Genomic DNA, 27945 nt, shown 5'->3' on the forward strand with positions numbered 1-27945 from the left:
TCTATGATGATTAGGCTACGTGTTCTGTTTATGCGCTACTAAGCTGGCACACAGGATCTTAGACGGGTTTCGTCCCCTTTCAGGAACACCTTTTTGATAGTACGGTAAAAGTCTAATGCAAATAGATCGAAAAAAGAAGAGTTCATGGGTATACCTGCAAAATGGCTTTCTACGAGCCTACAAGCTTAGCTTTGGTTTAGCTTCCAACTAAGGTTCAGGGAGTTATTTATCCGAGATTGAGTGAACAATCTCATAGCCCTCCACCGGTAGCCCACAAAAGCGCTTTCCTAAAGATTATATGAAATAGAAATAGGGAAGGAAATAAATAACTGGAAAGATGGTTATAATCTCCTCTTTTATAGGGATCATCTACATTTGAGTTGTTTTTTTTTTTCTTAAAATCACTTTTTATTTTACACCATGTAATAATAGTCATAAACCATATTTACAACACCGTAAATGATTACACGTTTTGACGGTTTACATAAATCGTCACCTTTGTATATAGTGAAACAAAATTGGATGAAACAGTGCTAAAAGGAGACGATTAGAAGCATAATTACCATTTTTATCTATGATTTTTTTGCTATATTTACAGGACGACAACGAGAGCTAAATTCATATCAAATTACGTTATTGGGATCTAGACAAGAGTTAGTATTTTTTTACTATTTTTTTTCGTGGTTTTTTACCCATTTGGAGATGAGGTAAATCGAATCAATATGAACTATTATCCTTTTTTTTTTTGTCATATTAATATCAAGATGAATTATATCGATATCGTGTGAAGTTAAATTGGTACTAAATTTTTATATTTTATAAGTAATGTTCGGTTATTTTTGCCACATTTGTGTGAACCATATTAGATGAATCATTTTTTCCCTTATGGTTTGGTTCACATAAATATCATTTTAAAATAAATTAAATTACATTATCTTAATATATCTAATGGAAAGAAAGTTGAATTAGAGTGAATTCTAAAATAACAATATTTTATTTTCTAAAATCAAACTTTAAAAAATTTAATTTAGGTATTAATTTTTTTAAGAGAATAATTTAAATTTATCAAAATTTGGTAAATGATGCTAAAAATACGTCATTTTTACCAAATAAAGGGAACTCGACTTAAACTCCACTCTGTAAAGTATAGTTTGTTACACTTTTCTTCCTCTAACTTAAGCATTCATTTGTATATGTGAAATATTATTTTAAAAGCTTAATTTTCATAACAAAAATTCAAAAAAGAAAATAATAAATAAAATATATAAAAACTTGCTTTTATTATTCCAATGTCATTTTAATTTGACTAATAATTCAAATATATATATATATATATATATATATATATATATTTAAAATATTAAATAAAAAAATTAAAAGTCATATTGTATCTTTAAATATTCAATAATTTTATATAAAAATAATGTAAATTTTATTTGGTTTAATTTTTGCGTTTTTTTTTAATTATATTAAAATATTTAAATTTAGAAGTAATTATTAAAGAAAAACTGTGGATAACAGCATTTGTCCTTTTCCATCCCATCAAATAACACCAACACTTTTATTTTTTATTTTTTAATTTGTAATTTTTTATTATTTAGCGAAACGAAAAGTGAAAACGACATATTCCTCAGATTCAGATTTCAGCAATGCTCAATGGCAAATTCCGTAATTCTCCCCCAACCATAAGGGCTTCCTTGTATCCTTCCTTCCATATAACCTCCCTCTCCTCCTCCCCTCCGCCCTCAGCCATCTCTCCTCCCTATCTCTCTCCCAACAAACACATTCACAATGCAGACCGCCGCCGTCATCTTCTTCTCGGTGCTTCTCTCCGCCGCCGCCTTTCATCCCGCTCTCGCCCTCGTCGACGGTAAGCCCTTACTCTCCGAGCACTACACTCGCCGGAATATTGCATTGCTTCTTCTTCGATTTACATCCCTCCCTTCCTTCCGGCCGATGAACCATCGGTTCTATTTATAAAATAATAAATAAATAAATAAATAAATAAATTCGAATTTACATTTTTTTTTGGAATATAAATTAATAACGCCCAGTCCAGCAGTACTGAGAGTCCAGTTGGTCACGTGATAGCGAAATAAACTAGAAACTGACACGTCATGGTTTTGATGCTAATTCATTCTTTGGACGGCTCAGATTGAGTAATGACGTGGGCCCCACTGCTCCGCTGGCGCCTTATAAGCTGATGGGCAATTTAAAAAGTGTATATGTATTTTTTTTATTTAAAAAGAAAATTAAAAAATTAAAAAATAATTAAATTTGGGTAAAAAGTAATAAAAATGATTTTTTATTATTTTTTTATTTGAAGGGTATTTGCCGAATGGCGATTTCGAGAGGGGACCAAAGGCGTCGGAAATGAACGGCACGGTGGTGAAAGGGCAGTTTGCGATACCGGCGTGGGAAATTTCAGGGTTCGTTGAGTACATAAAATCCGGTCAGAAACAAGGCGACATGTTGCTGGTGGTGCCGGAGGGGGCGTTCGCCGTCCGGCTAGGGAACGAGGCGTCGATCAAACAGAAGATCAAAGTGGTTAAAGGAGTGTACTATTCCATAACGTTCAGCGCCGCCCGTACCTGCGCTCAAGAGGAGCGGCTGAACATCTCCGTCGCGCCGGACTGGGGGGTTCTGCCGATGCAAACCCTTTACAACAGCAATGGGTGGGACCTGTACGCTTGGGCCTTCCAAGCCACGGCGGACGAGGTGGTTATTCTGATCCACAACCCTGGCGAGGAGGAAGATCCGGCTTGTGGTCCCCTCATCGACGCCATTGCCATTAAGACTCTCTACCCTCCCAAGGCCTCTAATGGTGAGTTTTAAAATATAATTCATTTTAATTATATAAAAAAAGAAACATATATAATAAATTAATTCCGAGAAGTTTATAATATTTTTAAAACTAAATTAATAAAATAATTATCTTTGCACATGGTTTAAAAAATATGTTTTCAAATTTTAATAATTTCTTATATTTAAAAAGTTTAAAATTACCATTAAACATATATTTAAAAATACTAAATTATTAATATTTCAATTTTCTTTAAATTTTAAAAACTTTTATTAATATCCTTCAATTTTTTAAAACATAAAATTTAAAAAATATTACCCTTTTACAAAAATACCCTAATATTAATATTGGTGGGATATTTTAAATTTTCTTTTTTAAAATTAAGGATATTTTTTTAATTTTTATAAAATTTAAAGATTTTAGCGAAATATTAAAAATTTAAAGATATTTTTAAATACTTTTTAAAAGTTTGATTATTTTTTAAATAAATTATTAATGACTTTTATTAATTTATTATTTTTAAGAAGATTTCGAATATATTATTGAAATATTTTAAAATTTAATAATATTTTTGAGATAAAAGGTAAAGTTTATTAGCCCATTTTAAATACAAAATTAAAGGTTGAAAATTAAGTTTATAAGATAAAGTTCTACTTATCCTTTATTTGCTTTATTTATCTACTAGCAACCAAATTAAAAATTGGAAATAAATAATAAAAAAACAAGTTTATTTATTTATTTATTTATTTATTTATTTATTGTTATAACTAATAAAGTAGTTGCTTGAATCCATTAACTGTGCAAGCATGTGGGCAGTGTTCATTGATTATTCCAGGCTGTTCTTAATTACAGTTGTTCTGTTCATATCATTCCTTTTTTGTCCTCATATTTTATGGTACGGTCGTGTTAGTTGAACATTATTCTCCGTGATATTGTCCACTTTTAACATAAGTTCATAGCTAGCAAGCCTTATAGCAATGGATACAATGTTTAACTAGCACGGTATCAGAGTCGTGCCCTAAATTTAGTCATGTCAATAAAAAAGAGTTGAGGCTCGATTAAGGGGAGGCGTACTTTGTTCGAGGGGAGGTGTTGGATGAAAGTCCCACGTCGGTTAATTTAGAAAATGATCATGAGTTTATAATCAAACAATACTATCTTAGTTGGTATGAGGCTTGTTAGGACGACCAAAATAAAGTAATGAAAGTTTATGGTCAAAGTGAACAATATCAAGCTCAACTAATAGCTTGAAGCTCTTGTGTTGGATTATCGGTTTATAAGTGAGGAATACTAACTCCATTGGTATTGGTACGAGGCTTTTTGGCTTTTTGGGGAAGAGCCTATACTCAAAGTGTACAATATCATACTATTATGGAGAGTCGTGTTGGTCTAACATCTTGAACCACTGTTCTTAGATTTTAAAATTTTCAGGCGAGTAATGGCCGAGTTTTGCAATCCACAGATAATCTGGTGAAGAACGGCGATTTCGAAATCGGTCCATATGTGTTCCCCAACGCATCGTCGGGAGTTTTGGTCCCACCCAACATCGAAGACGACCACTCTCCGATCCCCGGCTGGATGGTCGAGTCTCTCAAGGCCGTTAAATACATAGATTCCGATCACTTCTCCGTCCCTAGCGGGAAGCGCGCCGTCGAGCTAGTCGCCGGAAAAGAAAGCGCCATAGCTCAGGTCGTCCGTACGGTTCCAGGGAGAACATACATCCTCTCGTTTGTCGTCGGCGATGCAAGCAACTCGTGCGAAGGATCCATGGTCGTCGAAGCGTTCGCCGGTAAAAACACTCTGAAAGTGCCGTACCAATCAAAAGGCAACGGCGGATCGAAACCGGCGGCGCTGAAATTCGTGGCGGAATCGACAAGAACACGTATTATGTTCCTGAGCACATTCTACACCATGCGAAGCGATGATTTCTCGTCGCTGTGTGGGCCGGTGCTCGATAAGGTGAAATTGTTGAGCGTTCGAGGAAGAAAATAATAATTTATAAATATATATATATATATATATATATATTTATATACGATATATAATTAATAATTTTCTAATGCGGATAGGGCTTTTCTACATAATAGTGTGATTTTAAGGGGGGACCATTTTTCTGCAATTGTGATGTGCTAAAAAATCGAGTTAAATCGATTTTTCTCTTACTTTTTAATGAATTACAATTTCCATTTTTCATTTAAGTTTTCCTTTTTCCTTTCATTTTATTAATTACAAAATAACATTTTAAACAATTTTTTTAAAAATAAAATTATAATAAATATTCCTTTGAAAAGCTCTTTTCTGCAAAAATGAAATTTTAAATATTTTAAATAAGAATAATGTGTTAAAAATGGTTGTAACGGTCCAAGTCGATCGCTAATAAATATGGTCATATTTGGGTTTTACCTTCAAGGTTTCCGTTTACCCTCATACAACCGATGTGGGATCTCACAATCCACCACCTTCGGCACTCAATGTCTTCACTGTGTTTCCTTCTCCAATCGATGTAGGACCCCAATCTGGCTTTTTGGGATTCCACTCAAGGTTTGACAATGCTTCCAAGCCCACCACTAGCATATATTGTCTTCCTCACCCTCTCCAATCGATGTGAGACCTCCCAATCTACCCCTTTGAGGCCCAGCGTCTTTACTGCACACCGTCTCGTGTCCACCCTCTTTCGAGGCTCAATCTCCTCTCTAGCACACTGCCAATCTATTATCATTTGTAATCGTCAAAACCCACCGTAGATATTGCATTTTTGGGCTTTCCCTTCAAGGTTATAAAACACGTTAGCTAGGGAGAGGTTTCCATACCCTTATAAAAATTTTCCTCTCGGGATCTCTCGAGATTGATAGAGTTGAGGATGAAAAATTCTTGTTTCATCAATTCGGGAGCTTGCACGATGGGTTTAAAAATGGGAAAAAAAAGTAAATTCAAAGCCCAAGTTATTGGCCCAGACTCAATTTTGGCGGGTGGCTACCCAGGCCCAGGCCCAAGCCCAAATGATACAACTTTCCACGCGTCAACAATATCGTCGCCACGTGTAGGGCTGAAATTCAAGCGGACTTTTGAAGCGGGAGTTCAATCCAAGGGTGGAGAAAATCGCGTCGAATAAAAGTCGAACCCCTTCCCTTCACGCGGGGTATAAAAGGCCTCCCACGACCGTCGTTTACACTGTGCTTGCGTTCTGCTTTCCATTGCCGACCTCTGTTCATCTAAATTTCTACGCAGTTCTCTTCATTCCTTCATTCTCAGGTGCAGATACTCATTGTCAATGGTAAGATTTCTTTTCTCTGCTTTCTCTTTCCGTCTAGTATTCGACATTTTCGATGCTTCTACTTAGTTTTGGTTTCATTCCTTCGCTCAGGCGCTGCCGAGTCAGGCCACCGTAGATTACCCTAGCTTCAAGCTTGTAATAGTCGGAGACGGTGGAACAGGTATGGAGATAGATTTTTCTGTTTCGTTTTCTTGATGTCTTTTTATGCTCAATTTGCCATGGTATTTTGCATGCATAGCTATAGGAACTAGAACTATATGATGCTGCTCCTCAGGTTTTACTGAATCCAGTCTTCTTTAGTGGAATAGAATTTGTATTATTTCTCCGTTCGTAGCGTATGAATTCGATCGGAGATGTTGCCAAAACAGGTTACTGGACTAGGCTTCTGTTGGAAGGCGTTTCAATGTTTCATGTGTATTGTGTGATTAGAGATTGTTAGATCTATGCCTTACTCTTTTTACAATTTTTGTTTATTGCAACGATGTTATTAACCTCTAACGGAGGAGTGTGTCCTGATCCAGGGAAGACAACCTTTGTTAAACGTCATATAACTGGAGAGTTCGAGAAGAAATATGAACGTAAGAATGAATTATGTAGTTGATTATTGCTCGTCGTTTAATAAATGATATTTGTAAGGTTGAAGCACTACTAATAGTTGTCCTTATTTGATTGTGTATAGCGACAATCGGAGTTGAAGTTCATCCACTGGACTTCTTTACGAACTATGGAAAGATAAGGTTTTACTGCTGGGACACCGCTGGTCAGGAGAAGTTTGGTGGACTTAGAGATGGTTACTAGTAAGTGTTCATGTGTAATTTCAAATGTGTTTTGATCACGGCAATGATTCACTCTGAATATGCTGGTATATATTATTGAAGCGGTGTTCTTCCGTGTGGTTTGTTCATTTTTGCTGTGTTCAACCTGGTTTACTAGTACAGAAGGCTTAAGCATCTATCTGATCTTCTGTATAGGAAGCATGCTTTATAAATTAGTCTTTACTGAACTATTGTGACGAAGACATTGTTTTACTATGATATTTTATGCGTCCAACTTTAACTTCTCTTTGCATGCTCACAAGCTCTGGAGAACAAAAGTATTTCTTATCTTATCAACCTTTTCATATGGTATTTTTAATATTTTTTTATCGTAGACTGAAATGTTGAATCAATAGTTTAATGTTGCAATACGTTCGAACATAGATACAATGTAGTTTTCAAATTATCTTCAGTTCTCTTAGAATTTGATAGGCACTGTGACTTTGATTAATTGATTCATTTTCCATGTCTGTCCTACATTTATATTAATCATTACTTGCTCTGTACTTTTTTTCTTTTGGAATTCAGTATTCATGGACAGTGTGCCATCATCATGTTTGATGTCACTGCTCGTTTAACGTACAAAAACGTCCCAACATGGCACCGAGATCTCTGCAGGTATTGTGTTTCTAACCCAAAGGCTCTGAAACACTTCGAAACTCTGGCTTTTTATGTTAGTTTGAAATTTGTGTTTCTTACAAGGACATTTTTAAGAGGTTCCCCACCAGTGGCCTCTTGGGAAAAAAGATAGTTACCAACAGAATGAGATTTGTTGCTATCTATATGTACAATTGTTTAACTTTTGATGTATAAAATGAAGGAAAATAATTAGTGCATGAAAACAAAGTTAAAAATATAAAATAAAATGAACTTCGAAACAGAAAAGAAAAAATAAATTAACATTCGGCTATTGTGTTGTGCTGGTTATAAATTTGGCATTGCTCTGTACCTACCAGGGTTTGTGAGAACATACCCATCGTGTTGTGTGGAAACAAGGTCGATGTGAAAAACAGACAGGTTAAAGCAAAGCAGGTGACCTTCCACAGGAAGAAAAATCTCCAGTACTACGAAATCTCTGCAAAGAGTAATTACAACTTCGAGAAGCCTTTCTTGTATCTTGCTAGAAAGCTTGCTGGGTATGTTCAGTTGTTCTTATTGTTAGTTTGGCATAGTATTGGTTGGTCTTTCCATCAGTTTCATATTAGTCTCATCGGTTGACTCTTTGACAAACAAATTCGTCTTTTATTGGAACGTGCAGGAATACGGAGCTCCACTTCGTCGAATCACCTGCCCTTGCTCCTCCTGAAGTCGAAATTAACTTGGCGGAACAAGCACAGTAAGTTACCTCTATTACCTGATAAATATTTTTAAACCTGAGCCTCCGTCACACCTGCACTTAGAATCTTGCTGGCCAATATAGTTAGGTTATTGATGTGAGTTTTGGGTGTGTTCTTACATGGCTTCCAAGTCCATAGTGCTTACCATCTTCTAGCTTAGACATGGCTTCCAAGTCCATAGTGCTTACCATCTTCTAGCTTAGAAAGGGAAATGACGATCCATAGGAGTTACTCTAGGTTGACCTTGGACTAATATCGAGGTAGAATAATTTAAATTATAAAATACATAGAGAGAATAATTTCCGACTAATATCGTGTAAGTTTTCTTTAATATAGTCGGGTTTACCCAACCGACTTGTAAGAATATTTGAAGTAAGTCTAAGTCGAGTAGTTTAGACATTCACTAATGACTATTTTTGTGTTTTAGGCACGAAGCAGAGTTGGCACAAGCTGCTGCACAACCTCTTCCTGATGAAGATGACGATGCTTTTGAGTGAGCGCTTTATATCAACCGACTTGGCTTTGCTGTTTAGGGTTTTATGGTGTGGTTTGTGGTTGTGGTTTTCTGGAGTTTGGAAGGCCGACCTATGTGGTTCTTTATTGAGGTCGGTTGTTGGTTGTGTAATTCACTATATAATTGGACATAGTAGGTTTGGTTTGATATATTACTACTGCCATCGATTAAATTTTGATAAATGAATACCATTAGCAGTTTTTGTCTTGTCAAATAAATAGGTAAAACAATACTCTCCAACAGCTAAAATGGTTTTGATAATTTAGTAGAAAATTTGATGCTACATTTAAGGGCAAAATATCTAAAGAATAATGCTTGTTCGTGCCTTTCTGACTTTATGATAATAGTTCCAACCCTCAATTGATGTGGTCTTGGCTTTAGAAAAGGAAGCATGTAATCAAGATGGCACCGCAAAGAGGTATCTGAGTAAGGGAGCAACAACGGCTATGCGCAAACTGTTCCCTTTTAATGCATAGCTGCAAAGAAAAACCCAAGGCAAAATATGATATTAAACATTTTTCTATTATATATTTGGCAATTTTGAACACAGTTGAAACAGTTAGCGAGAATCATCGATAAAATCTCAAAACTGCTTAAAGGCAGGGCAAGGTATTAATTGGCTACAGATATCTATTTGGTTTAATTAAACTTGTAAATTCTAACTAAATTTATAGAACAAATCAATAAATAAAAAATGACGAAAAAATCAAGAATAATTACTTATTTTATTATTTCAAAATAAGAACCAGAAAAGGAATTTGGAATTTTTATAGTATTAAAGGCCAGGAAGATGAATATTTTCTGGGATCCAAGATTAGGAAGCGGTTTAATCCCATCTAGAATCATTCTATTCTCCATTTACTTATTAAAAATCATTTTAATTTTAATAGAATAAAATTGGATAGATAAAATGTCAGTTTTAATTTTTTTTTTTTTAAATAGTTTTTGAACTTTTTGTTTCTATTTTTGTAGTTTAGTTAAGAATTCAAACATTAATATAAGAGGTGAAAAGTAGACGAAAGAAATTGTGTTAAAAGAACGAAGATACATACCGTTGCCTAAGGCCAACATGCTGTGGAAATTGAAAATCTTCCGGAAAGCTACGGATTAATGAACGTCATCAGCTTGAAAATGAGATATAATAAAGAACTATCTTAATATAAAATCATCATGCACCTCTCTAGGTGTACAATATCTGAGCGTCCCCTCTTTCAGAGAATGAGCCTTATCCACCATTTCCGCCTGCATTGCGTTTTAAACAAAAAATGAAATCTAAATATGATAACAATAGACGATTGGTGTTTACTACTTAACATACAGCATCAAGTTTGGATCATGCTTCATTTCCAGGTTCAGGAAAAATTAGCTCTATTGCACCACCAACCACATAGTAAAAAAAATCATGGCTAAGGATAAAATTTTACCTTAAAAGGTGCCAAAAGTGAGCGGGTGCCCTTCACGTATCGGTAGTAGCTTTTTGTAAAACAGCAGCATCGCCTTGAATCAGGACATACGATATCTGAACTCTCTCTTAAGAATCTAATCCATGGTCAGCAGTGAGTTGTGGTGATGAGACAATATTGATCATATGATAGATGTGAGATCCCACATCGGTTGGGAAGAAGAACGAAGGATTCTTTATAAGAGTGTGGAAACTCCCTCTAGCAGATGCGTTTTAAAAACCTTGAGGGGAAGTTCGAAAAGAAAGCCGAAAGAGGACAACATCATACCCATAACACTGCCCCATCTGTCTATCAAACTAGATGAGACGAGATAGTGATCAAAAGTTCCATTGTCGTGCTCGTTGCATCCTTGGTATTCTCCAATGCACCCTCTCTATGAATACTATTGGAATCAGAAAAACTAACACATTCTGATGGTTGGATTTGTCAAGAAACCTACCCATTGGCTCGCATGAGAGCAGCAACTTATCAGAAGCCGCTTCTGATCCACGATTCTTAATGGTTTCTAAGTCAACATCAATCTCGAGTAATGGACTGGGACGCCAAAGAGGTTGATTATTGTATAATTTCCTTTGAAAGGATAAAGGCCTCCTTTTAGCCTGCAAAAGTAGAAGAATGTCATTCAAATTTGGAACCTACCTTTTTATGGTAGCCAATGATCTAAAATTATATTTAGAAACGAATGATAATATCTACCTTGAAACACACAATGCACAGATAAATAATAAGGTAAATCCATATGATGACATGAAACTTCAGTTCACAAGTGTAAATCGGGTTTCTTTTCTTAATATATATGTTCGATGTTGTACAGCTGCATGACAATGTCATAATTTCACGTGCAAAATGAATTTGAAAGAAATACAATTAGATTGATGAGAGAACTCATGATGAAGTTATGATGTCACATCCACAGGAATCTGAAAAAAATGCCTTAGTCCTTTTGTTCTGAGAGATATGATGTATAACAGTAAATGCTAAAGCTCAACCCCAGCAAATATTGTCTTTTTTGGGTTTTTCCTTTCGAACTTCCCCTCAAGGTTTTTAAACTGCGTCTACTAGGGAGAGATTTTCACACCCTTATAAAGAATGTTTCGTTCTCCTCTCCAACCGATGTGGGATCTAAAGATCCACCCCCTTCGAGGCCTAGCGTTCTCACTGGCACTCGTTCCCCTCTCCAATAGATGTGGGATCTAACAATCCACCCGCTTCGAGACCCAATGTTCTCACTGGCACTCGTTCCCTTCTCCAATCGATGTGGGATCTCACAATCCACCCGCTTCGAGACCCAACGTTCTCACTAGCTTTAGTTCCTTTCTCCAATTGATGTAGGATTTCTATGACTATTTTGTACCTAAAAACCGAGTGGCTTTAAACAGAACTTGGGTTGTTGTGCCTTTTATGGAGCATCCTACACGGCCATTACGTAATGGTGAAAGTATAAATCATCAAAGACAGAAGGTGAAACTACACGGCCATTTCAATGTTTTTTAATGACATCAAAAACTCCACAAAAAAATTTCAAACATCAAACATCAATGAAATTGTGATATTGGTGAAATTAAATGGGAAGGAAACTGTTTAACAATAACAAGAAGGGTAAGAATGGAGAGAAAAGGAAGTGAGAGAAGTATGCTACCAGGCAGAAGTATCGTGGTCTGGAATATGGAACACCAAAATGCATTGGCCTTAAAATGAACTCCTGCCTAGAAAAATCAGCTTTTTCCAATATATCAACCATTTTTGTATGTGTCAGATGTCTGCAACAAAGAGGAAAGCATCTAAAGTATTATGATGAATCAGTCAAACAAGTTCCAGCACACAGATAAGATCAAGAAACATACCTCAAATCCAACAACATTTTCCATGAATAACATTACTGGTGGCCTTGATGTTTGTAGCATCAACTCAAGAATTTTGAGGAATGAAAATGCCCGAGCATCGCTGGAATGCTTCTGTAGACCTAATTATATGGTGCACAATTATCCACTTTCCAATTTATAACATGCACGATGTACAAGCATAAAATGGTTGTTCTAAGGAAAGGATTGTAAACCAAGACATGGTGTGTGTATAAAATACGTAAGAATGTATCCAGTATCAGTATATCAACTGTTCCAATGGACATTTAAGCAGGTTCATCAAACCTACTTGAACGGGTTCATCAAACCTACTTGAACGTTTAAGCATGCAACTCTAAATCAATAATTGCAAAGATGACAATGAACTCTCACTCTCAATCATCAAAGTGCAATTTGCAGTAAAATCATTCCAAAAATGTCCAACGCCCCATGCACATCATTTAAACCTAATTTTTTTTTTTTTTTTTTTTTTGTTGATAAGCTAACATAGTATTTTATCCCCAAAGGTGATGTTACAAATAACTTAAAAGAAATAAAATAAGAATCTAAATTACAATGGCCAAAACAAAAGGACCTAAAATAAAAATGGCTTAGCAGAAAAAATTACAATAATAAATTCCTATTTAAAATAAAGCTCCACATTTTCTTATTGTAGTTCATCAAACACTTTGGAGTAGAACTTCATACCATTTTCCCCTCCTTGATCTTCCTTATTTAAGTACGTTTTTTGTTTGTATCTGAGAATCGAAAGCTAGTTACAGTTATTTGGCCTTTGAATGTGTGATTGATTCTAGAGATTAGGTGAGAACATCCATTTTTGCATCATCTTCCGCTCATGCTACCATGGAAAAGGTTATGAAGTCTGATTCATTCAGATTATTTATAGCTTGATAGTAAACAATTATATATAGTAAACAACTATATCCGGTAAAGCTATATATATGGTAGATAGTTATATATATAGTAGATGGTTATATCTAGAATAAACTGAACCGTATATATACCTGCAATACTTTCTACATTCTTTGTCTTCTCTATTACTATACATGCTTAAAGTCAGCAATATAAACCTCTAGCTAGTATTGTGTGTTGCTGTGCAATTCTAACAAAAATGATACACAAAATGAGGTATCTAACGTGTAATGACCAATATGGACATTAAATATAAGAATTTCTTCAGCATCCTAGACGACTAAACTCCAAATAAGATAACAGATCCAAGGACAAAGTATGCCAGACCTATATAGTTGGGAAAAATGAGAATTCAAATGAGACCGACCATGCAACCAATGTTGCTGAAGAATTCAAGGACTCTCCACGGTACATTTTTTAGGCTCTAGTTTTGAGTCTTTCCTGTAGCGCTCTTTTCTTTCTGTAGTTCAACCAAGCATATAGGTTATTTTTCACCATAACTAACCGAAAAGAAAAGGCTGACACTCCTATCCATAGGAAGCTGTGCATGCAAAATATAAGAATTACTTTAGTATCCTAAACGTCCAGACTCCAAATTAGATGACAGATCCAAGGACTAAGGAAACCAGACTGGGTAATCTCATTCAAATGAGAGCTATCATACCATCAATAACACTGCAGAATTCAAGGTCTCTCCATGATTCGTTTTTTAGACTCAAGTTCTGCCTCTTTCTTGTAGCTCTCTGTTGCTCTCTGAGTCTTTACAGTAGCTTGACCAAGCACGTAGGATTGCTTTGACCATAACTAAACTCATAAGAAAAAACCGACACTCCTATGCAAAGGAAGCTATGAATGACCTGTTACATGTTCCTAAATAGCATGACGCTTTTGGTTTGACGAATCAATGAAAGAAAGAATTCACTACGCTATTCCTTTGAATAAGTGATTCCAACAAAAATACGTCATATAGCTACCTTGTCCTCCACTACGTTGAGAGTTCATACGAGCTTCAAATTGTAATCTAATCACTTAACAAATACGTCCATCAGTCAGAGGTAGGTAATTTCCAACGAAATAGATAAGCTATGTTTCAACATTCAATAACTTCAAATTCAATCTACTTAATCCACGATAGAAAAGAATTGGCATCTCAATTCTGAATGAACAAAATACTTCCGTTATCTGTATTGAGAAGCAGCAAAACTTTACTCCTGTGATGGACAATCAACATAATCGTTCTCGAAACAAGAAATAATAAGAAGAAGACGATGTTGAGAAGATTGTAGAACACTTTTACTTTGGCAGTTCAAAAGAAAGTCCACACCGCCAGTCATTTGAATCAAATACTCCAACAAAAACACTTCATGTACCTATCTACTGTCCGCTCACATTGTGAATTCATACTAGCTGTAAATTGAAAGCTTATCATACCATACGTGCATCAGTATCCAGGAGGTAGTTCCTCACTAATTAAATAAGCTTGGCTACAACATTCAACAGCCTCAAATTCAATCTACTTAAACCACAACTGAAGAGAATTTGCATTCGATTTTGAAGGAAAACTAGTTTCAATGTTTTCATTGAGAAGCACCGAATACTTATTCATACGGTAGAAAGCAAGGCGTTCTCAAACCGATATAAGAAGAAGATGATTCTATCATACCTGATGCGGACGATCGCCGAAATTATGCTCCTAAACGTCGTTTGCTTTATCGTTGATATCAAAAACTTGTACTACTTCCGCATCGACGCCAGCACTCAGTAGAGAGTATCTCTGTTATAGTTGAAATCGCAAACAAAGCCTCTGTAAGGATATACGCCTGAGATCGAGAAAGATACAGAGAGAAGCATAGGCGAAAAGAGTACCATGCCAACAATGCCGCTGAAGAATTCAAGGACTCTCCAATGTTCGTCTTCCTGCTTTGGAAATGCCTTCTCCATTTACGTCTGGTAACTTTGCTCGTCCTGCGCTAAATGGTCAGGCTCGGGCTCCCGTAGATGGTGAGACATTTTATTTGGAAAAATGCTATATCTCCGCGTTTTCAAACCTAGTTTGTTTGAGATATATATATATATATATATATATACATACATACATACATGTGCGCGCGCGGGCGATTTAAAGATGTCACTGTACAACTATTTATAATTGTGTATAGTTTCACACTCATTATCACTTATATTTTTAAGTCAGAAGGTTGACGTTGTGCTTAAATAAATAAAATAACAACAAAATGGGTTCGACTCTAGCCATATTGTCCAGTTTGAGCATAAGCTCTCATGGCTTCTTTTTAGACTTCCTAAAAGTCCTTGTATCAATAGAGATAGTATTTCAACACTTCCCTTCAAACAAAATATGCCTATCAGGTTCGACTCTTTTTCTTTTGGAGTCTTAGTCGTTTTTTACTAGGTCTATTTCTTTCCTTTTGGAGTCCTTTGGTCGACATTTGAGGATTCTATGACATGGCTAAGTTAGGGCATGACTCTGATATCATCATGCTAGATCAACACGACCCTCCACAATTATATGATATTGTCTACTTTGAGTATAAACTCTCATGTCTTTGCTTTGGGCTTCCCAAAAAGTCTTTGTACCAATGGAGATAGTATTCCAACAAAAATATATACGTGCTTTTGAGAGTAAATATTACGCCATAAACAAATATAGGTCATTTTCGACTTATTTTTTTTACGACTCACGTGTTTCGTAAAAAATGCATATAAAGTCACCAAACATATAATTACTCTAAATCAAACATGTTTAGTTTTTGAAATCGTTATGATTAAGCAAAAATAAAATAAAAAAAGTATTTAAAACCAAAACAATCGTATCATTACTATCGCTTTGATCACTTTGATATGGTTATTGATGTTTATTTCATTTACCGGGCTGAAGTCTATGGGAACCCATCCTAAATGAGTAGAGATTCTTCGTTTGGACGGGAGGGAGTGGGCGGAGAATGAGATCGATGATGGGTATTATATTATCTAATATTCGCAAATTTCCTATGGAAAATCTCTAAAAAAATAAATGAAAAATTTTATACGGATGGAAAACGAAACAGACGATCTTCCCCATCCTCGTCACATATCGTGGACATCTCTAAACGTGTTATAAATTTATCCATGCACCACTCATTTACTATTAAGAGCACATGCCGACTGATTTTCCCGTTGATTCGTTCTTTAACTATATTTTACTGAGAGAGATTCCACTTTAATACTAAATGTAACGACTCATGCAAAATATTTGATATAAGTTTTGGAATTCAAATTCGACGTCTAATAGCCTCAACATTCATTGCATATTCTTCGACACGATCACTTTAGTTATCTGCCTTGAAGTACTTATACGAGTGAAGTTCTTTAAACATGTTTTTTTCCTCGTTGACATGCATCATACAATATTTTTTCGAAAGTCACATAACAAAGTAACAGTAAATTATTTTAAGCATTTTTAACCATCACATTGTTAGAATCACACGCGTCTGAATATGATATCTATTCATTCATGTACCTAACATTATAATATACTCTTTTATAAATTGTATTTTATTTATATTTTAAAAAATGGGCCGGAAAATACAGAGAGCCCATTTTTATAAGCCCAAAAGCCCAAAAGCAATGAATTCGTATTCTACCACTGGGTCGCTTCACCTGAAACCAAAGCCTAATCCATTAGAAAAGGAGGAACTCAGTGCAAGCATCTCGACCCTCTTCTATATTAACCTACACTTACGTCCACCTCTACGAGGCTTCACTCTCATCTGGGGTTCACTTTATTCCGTGGTTCTGCGTTTATCAGGTGACTCTAGGGTTCCCACATTTCAATCTGTAACCTGTTGACGTTTGTTTGCGATTGTTCGTTGATCTGTGTTTTTCTGAACTATCTCGAACTGTTTTTCATTTTGGCCGGGGTGAGTTTATTGTTCCGCCCTTCAATTTGAGTATTTTGTATGCATCAGGCTGTATGCTTAGACTGTATTTCATTAACTGATTAAAGTTCATTTAATCTGTAGCTTGAACGATTAGTACTGTTTATCTGCATGTTTTCGTATGTAGAATATCAAATCTATTTAGGGTTTAAGGTTTTGCACTGAAATTTTATGCTATTTCAGTATGTGGTATATTGATTTATCTTATAGTCATTGGGTACTGAAATTTAGTCATTGGTTGATTTGGTTCTTGTAAGGGAGCATATAGAATATTTATGTGAATGTTTTGCGTCGTTTTCACTTTGATGGATGGCTGCTCTTTATTTGCTTCAAGTTCGGTAAATATTTTCTTCTCGATTTCGTTTTGAGGTTCTGTCATGAATGGTTGTGGGTTCGTTAAGACTATTGCATTTTGCAAAATCAACTTAGTCAAATTATTCTTCATCCTGCTCGAATTCGACAATTTTAGCCTTTTTCCTTACTTATGCGATGGTAATTTAATTGTATAAGTGATCATAGCTATTTTGTAAGCTAATTCCCGTTGGCTGTATAAATTATGTTTTGCTCATTTATCTACTCTCACGAAACATGGTCCGACTTGGGATGGAAATGTCCATGTTGATGGTTGCTAGGAAAAGAACCATTGGTAAGGATTGGAAAGAAAATAAGGAATGAAGTACGTAATATCAGAATTAAACCCTGTTTTGGTTTTTGAACTTTTTGTCTATTCTAATATGGTCCCCTAAACCATCAGAGGCTCTATGTTACTGTGCAGGATAAGCTATTTAGTTTATAGTTCTTATCAGTATTGTATGACTCATGAGAAACTGGTCCACCTCTTTTTATTTTTTATTTTTATTCCTCCATTTCTTAATTAAAGCAGTCACCCCTTTCTCTCACCGCTATACACTTCACTTTTTCTTCTTCCTTTTCGTTTCTCTCCTCCATTTACTCAGATATTTATTTCTCAATTAGCATGGTATGGTGTTGACTTGCATTCAACTCCTCAAATCAGGTATATGATTGTAGTGCAAATTTGAAGCTAAAGGAAGAGAAGGTAGAAAATGACGAAGAAGAAGAATCATTTGGTTTTTCTGGATGTCTCAATTGACGGAGACCCAAGGGAAAAAATGGTTTTTGAGGTATTTTCCTATTTACACCAGTCAAATATATGGGTTAAGTACTTGGCTCTTGTTTGCACGATAATTATTTCAGCCTCTGTTAATAGAAGAAAGTGTTAGCTTTTCCAGTGTGGTCAGTTTTTTTTTTTCTTTTTTCTACATGGTTGTTTTTGCAAGATTTGGTATTTAATTTTTTCTTTCTTGTGCCTGATTTTTTTCAGCTTTTTTATGACCACGCTCCAAAAACAGCCGAGAATTTTCGTGCTCTGTGTACAGGTAGATCTTATGCCAAATATCAATGCTTTTTAATTTTTCATGCAAACACTATATTTTTGTTTGTTCATATTATTTCAATCATTAATTAATTATCAGGCTGCAGAATATAATGTTGGTAGTGTTGGGCAATATCATCTTATTTGTAAGATGTCCTGATTTGGTAAGGGAGAGGGAAATGAAAATGTATCGGCAAGGAGGGAGTGATTTGGTAGGGGAGAGAAAATCCAGCAAGATTTCCTGCAAGATCTTTCTGGATTTTTCTGATTTTTTTTCCTTATCTGTTAGATTAGCAATCTTCATTTTCTTACTTCTGATTTATTATTGAATTACTAATGTTGGTGATACCAGCTTGACCATATAATGTTTTTAATTTGATCAAACTATTATGGTGAACAACATTCCTTTCTCCTTTATAACTATTACTGATATTTTTAACTTGGTTTTATTTTCTGATATTTTGTTTTATTTGCAGGAGAGAAAGGCATTGGTCCGAAAACTGGAAGACCACTACATTACAAGGCATCTTTTTTTCATCGGATTATTAAAGGCTCCATGGCACAGGTATGTTGTCTACATATGGATGGCCATTAGCCCTAATATAACGGTTTTTATATTGGCTTGAATGCCATGTTTTCTAGCTGAATGTGCCTAAGAAGTGGTCTGTCTTTTAGTCAGTTACCCTTGTTTATGCTGTAGGCTACAGGGCTGACGGTCAAGAATCCTTTTCTTGTGATGTAGTTTTAAGGTTGTACTTGTTAAGTTGTCCATCGTAAACCAAGTAGTTTGTAGAAATGTTATATTCTTTCTTTAACATGAATTAATGGTTCTTTTCCATATCTTTCCAGGCTGGAGATTTTGTCAAACGAGATGGTATGCATTTTCTTTGGCTTGTTCATTTTTTTCATTTTATTGTCTGTTGAAGTTATGTTTACTGTTCTTATTTTTTTCACATGTATTTTAATGCTACAGCAATGAACTCATTGACTCTGTAATTGGGTAGAGATGCCCTAACAATCTTTGAAATTGGTAATGCCCTTTTTAGGTAGTTATTTTGAAATTGTGCTTGCTCGTTAAGTAAAATGGATATTATTGTTGAAGGATTACAATTATTTTATGCACATTGGTTGCTTTTCTGTGTTCAGTTCATTCAGGTGGCTGCTTTTAAACTACAATAGTTGTGGAGTTATTGTAACTTGGAGCTTGAGGAAAGAATTAAATTTTAAAAAATCATTGATTTAGCTTATTTTGAATGGTTCATTATTACACTTTTTACTCGGTTGCTTATGCTTGTGTTATGTGCATGATTGTTAGTAGATAGTTGGTTAATTATCGAGGGGCCAACCTATCCTATGACTGAGGGTATTTTTGTCTGTATCAAAGAATTGTAACAAGCAACTAAACTTCCTTTTTTAATATGGCACCTTTTTCTGGGCCTTACAGTTTGAAATTAGATTTTATTTTATTTCTATTTCTTGAGAAATCTTGTGCGTATCAAGTGAATTGATATGCTGGACATCTGATAACTACATCTTCCTTACGAGCTACAACAGTGTGGTATCTTTGACAAGTTGTTTGAATATTGTCTGCTATTATATAGAAGTTACAAGAAAATGTGACCTGTGGGACAATATCAACTTGTATGGACTGTTCTGGATGATGTTGATATTCCCTTCTCTTATTTTACTCAGGTACTGTTGGAGAGAGCATATATGGTGGAAAATTTCCAGGTGAATTTGCATTTTTAGAACTATTTTTATGCTTTTCTGAATGAACTTTTAAATACGTTTTTGTTTAGCTTGTATGTAACTATTGAGTTAATGCATGGATTGGTAAGGGACAAGAAGCCTGTTGTTTGTTGAAATGGGCACTGAATTTTTCATGTCTTGTCCCAGCGTGAATAATCTTCAAATTTTGAGTTCGAGAGAAAGGAAAATATCCTATTTGTTTTTTCAGCTCAAGTAAAAAAAAAAAGTGGTTCATTTTCAAGTTTTATTATTGACAATATGGGGAGCGTGGTTGTAAACTTTTGGTGGCTATGATTTTTTATCATGTGATTTGTGATACTGCTCCTTTGCCATCCAATTTCTTTCTTAGTTTGCTTACTCGACATATAATAGCATGGGGCTGTGGGTATAATGAAAATTTTAGTGGCTGTATCGATTTCTTTGGTATGCTATATCTGTAAAGTTAATATAGACTCATTTCATTCTCATGATAGAAAATATTTTGTTAAATAAGAAAATGCAGGTCACGGAGTCCCACTTGTTTTCCATGAGGTTCTTCCCCTACATTGATAGGGTTCCTTTTCATCCAAGTACATTACTGCTTTATTCTTTTACAGACATTTTACAGAAGAACTTCTACATGTGATATGTTCTCTTGTTTCTTAACATGATACAATTTTAATGCACCTGTTTTAATTTAATGGGATAGGTTAGCATTGTCTGGTGCTATACCTGTATTGTGGCTATTGCTGGGTGGCTTTCTTCGAGTGTACATCTCATGCTTGGTTTTATAGATTTTGAGATGCATCTGTTTGTTCTAATATTATTTTCTGGACAATTGGTTCTAGTTTTTGCAAGCTATTAAAAGAGTTTTCATGCGTAGACTATTTTGATAAATTGAGGGGTAACAAATGTTTGAGATTGTTACAGATGAACCTCCTCGATTAAAACATGATGGACCTGGTCTTCTATCAATGTCAATTGCTGACCGGGACACTTTAGGCTCGCATTTTCTTATCACATTTAAGGCTAATAGCCATCTTGACAGGTTTGTTAATGCAGTATTCCGCTTATTTGTTAGATACCATTGTGAATATATATCCTTATTCCTTGTAATTGTTTCTTGATACTATCGTGCATATCCTATGGATGTGTATATAAGCTTGATGTATATCAAAGTCATTATATTATTTACTTGGACTTCATCTCTCATTCCCAAACCCTCCCTCCTTCCCTTCTCTTTTAGGAAGCATGTAGTATTTGGAAAGCTTGTCCAAGGTTTTGATGTACTGAAAAAGATAGAAAGCGTGGATGTAGAAGATGGCGTTCCAACTGTTACGGTGAAAATTGTCAATTGTGGCGAATTTAACGAGGGTAGGGGTTACTAAATATATTGATAAGTTATTGTTTGTTTTATTAACATGAATTATTTCTTGCATGGTAATTTGTGACCCTAGCTTGTAGTTAGTTGACAGTTTTGTAGGTCTGTTCTTTTCCGTTCTATGAGCTTAAGTATGTGGACAATCATTAATTTTTCCATTTTAAATACAGAAAAAAGAAAGGTGAATAAAATGAAGACAGGAAAGACTGCTTCTTCAGACGATGATAGTCATGATGAAAAGAGACGAGGAAAGCAGAGAAAACCAAGGGAGAGGAAGAGGAGGAAGAGAAGATACCACACGTCTGAGTCGGATAGTTCTTCCGATTCAGAATTAGACTATGACTCTGAGAGTGATACTGACACCGATTCGTCGTCGTCATCTTCTGAAAGTTCTTCAAGTGATGACAGGTCTAGAAAGAGAAAGAGGACTTCTAAGAGAGGCAAATATAGGCGTGGGAGAAGAAAGGATAAAAAACGGGACAGAAAGAGACGGAAGCATGATAAGAAGTCGAAGAGAAAATCTAAAAGGTTCTTGATACTACGACTTAAAAGTACATCTTTATTTGTTATTTGTTTCTTTAAGAGAATATTATGCCTTTTATTGGATATATACTTTCAGTTCTATGAAGAATTTGCGGAGTTCTGTTTTTTTTTTTTTTTTTTTTTTTTGGGTTATTGGGATGGTGGTGGTGGCTTGGAAATGTTTGATCTTGCTATAGTTCGTTACACGTCGATTTTTTTTAACATGGATTTTCTTGCGTGTAGGGCATTTTCAGGGGGCTTTTGAGCTAAATTAGAATGAATGCAGTTTTGAAAAAAGTCCGTAATTGGAAAAAAGGGTTTAATTGAATCTGAAAGAAATTATTAATTGTGGTTGGCTACTATTGGGACCTGAATTTTGTTATGCCTTTGCTAGTACTTCCAATTTCCTTTGTAGTTAATTTTTTTTTTCTCAGTTGATTCTTGTTTAATATGGCCATTACTTGATACTCTGTTCTTCTCATTATAAGGGACTTGGACAGTCTTACTGATACTGAAAGTGATAGCAAAAGCAGAAGCACTTCTGAGCAAGATGGCCTAGATGTTCAAGGGAAAGATCTAAACCGTCAAGGCTTGTCAGTGAAAGCTGGTAATTTTTATTATCCTTGACCTTGGTAAATTATGATGATGAGCGGTTCTCTAACTCATCTATAATTTTTCCCAATCACCATTTGATTGCGTGCATTTTGTTTTTTTTATGATGCCCTGTAGCTGAAGATGTACCTCAAGTCTCAGATACCCGCCATAGAAGAAGAGGAGAGGCAGATTTGGTGGAAAAGGATGCAGACGGATCCCCGAAGGAGAATGGTGAGCGAAGCCGCAATGGCGTTGCTGCGGTGGATTCTAAATCTGACAAAAGCTCAGAAAGACAACCTGATGTTCTAGACGACCACCCTGGAAAATCTAGGTCCACTCTCCATTCTTGTCACACCTCAGTTAATCTTTGCAAATTGTTACAGATCTGGTATTTTATTAAAAGTTGATGAGCAGGAGTCGAAGCATTAGTCCTAGAAGGACGATGAGTAAGAGTATGAGCATTAGTCCAAGGAAGAGTCGCAGCAAGAGCCGTAGTGTTAGCCTGAAACGAAGTATGAGCAGGAGTCGAAGCCCTCAGGCACAATTGAGGAGCAGGAGCAGGAGCAGGAGCAGGAGCAAGAGCAAGAGCAGGAGCAGGAGCAAGAGCAAGAGCGTCAGCAGAAGTCCTGTTCGAAATAGTAGCAGGAGCGCCAGCAGAAGTCCTGTTCGAAATGGTAGTAGGAGCATCAGCAGAAGTCCTGTTCGAAATGGTAGCATGAGCCCGGGTAGAAGTATTAGCAGGAGCCCAGATAGGGTAAGGAAAGGTAGGAGTATCAGCAGAAGCCCCCCATTACGAACCAGGTCTCAAAGAGGTGTCAGCAGAAGCCCCTTGAGATCCAATCCACATAGAAGTCCAAGCAGGAGCCCACCTAGAAGAGGCTCTAGGAAATCAATTAGTAGGAGTCCTGCAAGAGTTTCCAGAAGTGCAAGCAGAAGTCCAGTAAGGTCCTCTCGTCAGAGCTTGAGCAGAAGCTCAGGTAGGGCACCTTCTAGGAGAAGTATCAGCCAAAGTCCTCGAGCACCAGTTAGGAATCGAAGGAGCTACTCTAGGAGTCCTAGTCCCATCCGAAGGCCAAAGTCACCAGTTTCTGATAGAGGTAGAAGTGCATCAAGAAGTGTTTCTCCAGAAGGGTCTCCAAAGCGCATCAGGAGGGGCCGTGGTTTTAGTGAGCGATATTCATTTGCTCGAAGGTACAGAACACCCTCAAAGTCTCCTGTCAGGTCATACCGTTACAGTGGAAGAGGTGAACGTGACAGGTGAGCTTCGTTTAAGGTCACACTCCCAGTTTTTCCATGCTTCTTTGTTTAGTGTTCAGAGAATTGATCCTTTAAGTGCTTGCTTGTGTTACTAGATATTCAAGTTACAGAAGGTATTCTCCTAGGCGTTATCGAAGCCCTCCTAGAGGAAGGTCTCCGTTAAGGTTCGCTATCTCGACTATATTTCACTATTAACATTCAGAATTAAATCTATTCACTTGCACTGAAGTGTTCCGATTCGATTCAAAATCACATTATATTTCTATTCCAATCTTGAGGCAATATCACATTAAACACATGTCCAACATAAAGCCTCAACTCTTAGACAATCACAAATGCCTATGGTCAAGCCAGAATGTTTCGAATTTAAGTCGCTTAGCAACTTCTCGTTTATACAGATACAGAAACAGAAGAAGCAGGACTCCCTCTGCATCCCGTAGTCCTCGTTACCGCAGTCGTCGTAGTCGACGTTATAGCCGTAGCCGAAGCCCAATTCGGAGCCGTTCCCCAGTCGAGAGATCCAGGTCTCGTGTGTCTCCTAGAGTAGTTGGGCGGAAATCTCCTTCAAGGAGCCGATCCCCATCGAAATCAAGGTCCCCTGCTGACTCGCCATCTCCCAGAAGGAGTAGCAGAGATCGGTCCAGGTCATCACCTTCTGGTAGCCCAGATGGGAAGAAGGGTCTGGTCTCTTACGGTGATGGATCTCCAGATTCAGATAGGTGAAAAAAAAAAAAAAGGCGTTCGAGCTCGAAAGACAAAAAAAAAAAAACTCGTTTTCGTGGAGACTATCCGAAATGAATTTAGGCGTTGTATTATTATTATTAAATCCGGCTTAGATCTGTACCAGAGTATGCTTCGTAGGATATTAAGTGAATAATATTATCATCTTGGATCGTGTTTTTATTAGGTATTCAGACAGTGTTTGTATGTTTGCTTCGATATCTCATGTTAGATTAAAATCCGAAGATTCTAGTTGGTACAATGTTGTTGCTTACCTGAAGTTTTCAGTTGGTGTAGTTCACCCGTTTCAAATGTTTCTTCATTTAACTTCGGAGAGATATCAATCACTTTAAGGGGCAATTCCTTTCTTAGAGAAGTTTTGACGAACTGGACTTTTTATATTTTAAATAAATTTTTAGTGCTTAGGCTCCGTCTACATCACATGCTAGGCTTTTTAGCTTTTTATGTTTATATTTCAATTGTGACGGCTTTGAAACAAGGGTTGCAAATGCCTATTTAACCTCCTCCCTATGCGATAGTTATATGCAGAAAGGCGTTATTTTTGCCTTTTGCTTACATTCTCATATAACATTAATTTCAATTTCTCAAATCTTGCTTTCGAAACTTTCTTTTGAAATCTCTCTACTCCGTTTTCTTAAACTTTTCTTCTTTAATTGGAGCCAGAGGCTCGAGCATACATTGCTTTGCCGTAGGCGACACAAGAATGAATAGAATAGGCTTAACTCACTTGTTGCTGAGTATAGAATAGGCTTAACTCACTTGCTGGGAAGTGAGTGTCGCACAAGTCCAACTCTATCAAACTGGGATTGTGACAAGTCATAGAAAAAGTGCGATTATTTACATGGAGAATGAGAAGCGTAGATAGATTTCTCCCTATTATTTAAATGGAGTCAATGATTCTCCCTATTATTTAAATGGAGCCAAGGATAAAGATGACTCATTCTCCGACTCTATTAAATTTTAGTGCCGAAGAGTTTACGTTTTTTTATTTATTTTATACAAAGTAATATTATTATATTTAAAATTTTAACCAAAGTAAAAGTGTGCCACAACTTTATTTGATTAAAAAAGAGCACAACACTTTTAGCCAAAAAAGTCAATTTTTACATCACAGGAATTTTGACTTTTGAATTGAAGATAAAAAATTTTCTCCCATTTCCATTAAAGCGAATAATATAAGAGGTGACGGATGAAATCAAATGAAATTAAAATATTTATTTCATATATAAACATATTCGATGAACATCCATCATATCATAAAATTAAAATAATAATAATAATAATAATAAATCTTTTCATACCCAAAATTTGAATATTTTCATACCCAAAATCATATCATAATAGTTTTTTAAAAATAATAATAAAAAAAAAGAGGACAGAATAAGACGGAAATTTAAAAAAGTGAATTATCTTTTTTTTTTAAAGAATCTTCATTTATCTTCTCGGAAAAATTGCTATCTTTAAATTTGATTATAATGTTGTCTTAAACTAATGTTCTCGCACCAAAATATAATATTATATAATCAAACGAAGATTCTCTTCGTTGAAATAAAATTTATTTTTATGCCCTTCGAAAATAAATATTAACATTTTAATGTGCAATTTTTAAATAAATTAATAATAAATAATATATGATGATTTAGAGGGTTGAAATTGGTTCAAAATTTGTTGCAGAAGAATCTTTTGAAATTCAAGAAATCAAAAGGATATCTATTTTTCTGAGCTGTCTTGCATAGCCTCTCATTCTGTAATTGACCATTTTTATTTTCTATCCTTTTATCATTGGGAGGTACAGGGGCCGATTTCAAAATACAAGAATTCGAGGGACCAAACGTAAATTAAATTTAAATACATTATAAATTTCGATCAAAATTATAATATATTTTTTATATAAATAGAGCGCAGTTAAAATTTGATTTATAATATATTTTATAATATAGAATTTGTAAAATTATAATTTATTAAATATTTTTTAAAATTAAAAAAGGCTTAAAATATTTAGAAGTTTGAGACAAAATAATAATAATAATAATAATAATTCAACCAAAATTAATTATAACCATAAGAATTTTTTTAAAAATTTAAATGGAATAAAAATGAGATAAATACTAATTTAAAGGGTAGAGTTATTGTAAAAATATAATAATAAATTAAAATTATGGGGGGCATGGGAGGTAATTTCACAACATATTAATCGAATTAGTTTCTAATTTAAATTATTCTTGTAAAATAATTCTTAAAATTATTAAAAATGACAATTTTAATATTTATTATTATTCTATATTAATGACCTGACATGGAATATATATATATATTAATAAATTATGGATTAAAATTTTGAGATAATAATATTTTAATTAATTGATTTTGTGCTTTTTTTTTTCATTAAAATTTGAAATTAACCTTTAAAAAGTATTATATTTATAGCATTTCACTGAAAAAGAGGGAACCACTGACACGTCACTTTCTGAAAACACGTAAAATTCTATTTAATAATAATAATAATAATAATAATAAAATAGGTAAGAATCCGACCAGATTTTCAATTAAGCCCACAAAAAAATTATATGTTTTTAATTATTACATTTTCTTTTTAAGAAATCTAAAAAATTTATCTTCGTGAAAACATCATTACATAATTGAAAAGTAGATTCTCCTAAACTTTCCCTTTCCTCTCTCGATAAGGTAATTTATATTCCAACCACGTAATTATTAATCAATATTCTTTTTAGATAATTTCAAAAATAAATATTTGAGATTTTCTCATTGAATTATATATTTAATTAGAAAATTAAATATATTTTAAAATATATATACAAAATTTTAAAATTTATAGACTATAATAATTTTTTTTAACATAACCAAGAGACCAAGATATTTATTGTGAGATCCTACGTTAGTTAGTAGGAGAGAGGAACAAAACACTCTTTATAAGGGGATGAAAACTTCTTCGTAGCAGACGTATTTTTGAGAAGTAAAAGTCTAAAAAAGACAATATCTGTTGACAGTGGGCTTGAACGGTTACAAATGGTATCAGAGCTAGACACCAACAATGTGCCAACAAAGAGGCTAAATCTTGAAGGAAGTAGACATGGGGCGATGTGCCAGCGATGGGGAGTGGATTGGAGGTCCCACATCGACTAGATAGGGGAACAAGTGCCAACGAGAACGATCAGCCTCAAAGGGGGTGAATTGTAAGATCTTACATCAGTTGATAGAGGGGAACAAAGCACTATTTATAAGAATGTGGAAACCTGTTCCTAACAGACGTGTTTTAAGGAAACCTAGAGAAATCCCAAAAATGACAATATCTGCTAGTAGTAGGCTTGAGTTGTTACATTCATTCTTCTTATTCTCGGGGTAGGATAGGATTCAAGTGCAACTAGATTCTCGCTCTCTCCAACACCCGTTTCA

General features: G+C 35.1%; 3 protein-coding genes and 1 pseudogene across 10 annotated transcripts; 3 read left to right on the forward strand and 1 right to left on the reverse strand.

Moving 5' to 3' along the window:
• Positions 1-1703: 1703 nt before the first annotated feature.
• On the forward strand, positions 1704-4996 carry LOC111798050 (transmembrane protein, putative (Protein of unknown function, DUF642)). Its single transcript, XM_023681002.2, has 3 exons — positions 1704-1870; positions 2327-2824; positions 4266-4996. The coding sequence occupies exons 1-3, from the start codon at positions 1792-1794 to the stop codon at positions 4793-4795; spliced, it is 1107 nt and encodes a 368-aa protein (XP_023536770.1). The 5' UTR covers positions 1704-1791; the 3' UTR covers positions 4796-4996.
• A 923-nt stretch (positions 4997-5919) lies between these two features.
• Positions 5920-8943, forward strand: LOC111799117 (GTP-binding nuclear protein Ran-3). Its single transcript, XM_023682524.2, has 8 exons — positions 5920-6077; positions 6168-6237; positions 6599-6655; positions 6757-6874; positions 7421-7510; positions 7849-8028; positions 8151-8228; positions 8657-8943. The coding sequence occupies exons 1-8, from the start codon at positions 6075-6077 to the stop codon at positions 8724-8726; spliced, it is 666 nt and encodes a 221-aa protein (XP_023538292.1). The 5' UTR covers positions 5920-6074; the 3' UTR covers positions 8727-8943.
• On the reverse strand, positions 8895-15013 carry LOC111798760 (tRNA (cytosine(38)-C(5))-methyltransferase 2-like; annotated as a pseudogene). Its single transcript, XR_015421686.1, has 10 exons — positions 14847-15013; positions 14644-14754; positions 12381-12402; positions 12051-12169; positions 11846-11966; positions 10385-10805; positions 10168-10290; positions 9920-9985; positions 9796-9851; positions 8895-9219 (listed from the first exon to the last, which is right to left on the reverse strand). The product of XR_015421686.1 is annotated as a tRNA (cytosine(38)-C(5))-methyltransferase 2-like (transcript).
• Positions 15014-16642: 1629 nt separating this feature from the next.
• Positions 16643-24772, forward strand: LOC111798349 (Cyclophilin-like peptidyl-prolyl cis-trans isomerase family protein). Of its 7 annotated transcripts, none has more exons than XM_087125450.1 (15): positions 16643-16785; positions 17931-18057; positions 18258-18312; positions 18785-18873; positions 19158-19182; positions 20001-20039; positions 20551-20626; positions 20967-21084; positions 21283-21410; positions 21588-21945; positions 22428-22546; positions 22669-22864; positions 22948-23790; positions 23886-23954; positions 24189-24772. In XM_087125450.1, the coding sequence occupies exons 2-15, from the start codon at positions 18014-18016 to the stop codon at positions 24511-24513; spliced, it is 2484 nt and encodes an 827-aa protein (XP_086981576.1). In that variant the 5' UTR covers positions 16643-16785; positions 17931-18013; the 3' UTR covers positions 24514-24772. The 7 variants fall into 7 exon arrangements, with proteins under 7 accessions (XP_086981576.1, XP_023537195.2, XP_023537198.2 ...); XM_023681427.2 differs by having other exon boundaries at positions 20560-20626; XM_087125451.1 differs by having other exon boundaries at positions 16681-16785; positions 17891-18057.
• Positions 24773-27945: the final 3173 nt, after the last annotated feature.

This window comes from Cucurbita pepo, chromosome 7 (assembly GCF_057944985.1).
Source record: "Cucurbita pepo subsp. pepo isolate OVF chromosome 7, ASM5794498v1, whole genome shotgun sequence".
Lineage (NCBI taxonomy): Eukaryota > Viridiplantae > Streptophyta > Magnoliopsida > Cucurbitales > Cucurbitaceae > Cucurbita > Cucurbita pepo.

Excerpts from the sequence above, each read along its gene's own strand:
- LOC111799117 (XM_023682524.2), top strand. Across the intron at positions 8,029-8,150 it reads CTTGCTAGAAAGCTTGCTGG|GAATACGGAGCTCCACTTCG; the intron begins GTATGTTCAGTT and ends TGGAACGTGCAG. Across the intron at positions 8,229-8,656 it reads AACTTGGCGGAACAAGCACA|GCACGAAGCAGAGTTGGCAC; the intron begins GTAAGTTACCTC and ends TTTGTGTTTTAG.
- LOC111798050 (XM_023681002.2), top strand. The coding sequence starts at position 1,792 with ATGCAGACCGCCGCCGTCATCTTCTTCTCGGTGCTTCTCTCCGCCGCC. Across the intron at positions 1,871-2,326 it reads CGCTCTCGCCCTCGTCGACG|GGTATTTGCCGAATGGCGAT; the intron begins GTAAGCCCTTAC and ends TTTTATTTGAAG. Across the intron at positions 2,825-4,265 it reads CCCTCCCAAGGCCTCTAATG|ATAATCTGGTGAAGAACGGC; the intron begins GTGAGTTTTAAA and ends TGCAATCCACAG.
- LOC111798349 (XM_087125450.1), top strand. The coding sequence starts at position 18,014 with ATGTCTCAATTGACGGAGACCCAAGGGAAAAAATGGTTTTTGAG. Across the intron at positions 21,946-22,427 it reads TCGAAGAGAAAATCTAAAAG|GGACTTGGACAGTCTTACTG; the intron begins GTTCTTGATACT and ends TCTCATTATAAG. Across the intron at positions 22,547-22,668 it reads AGGCTTGTCAGTGAAAGCTG|CTGAAGATGTACCTCAAGTC; the intron begins GTAATTTTTATT and ends GATGCCCTGTAG.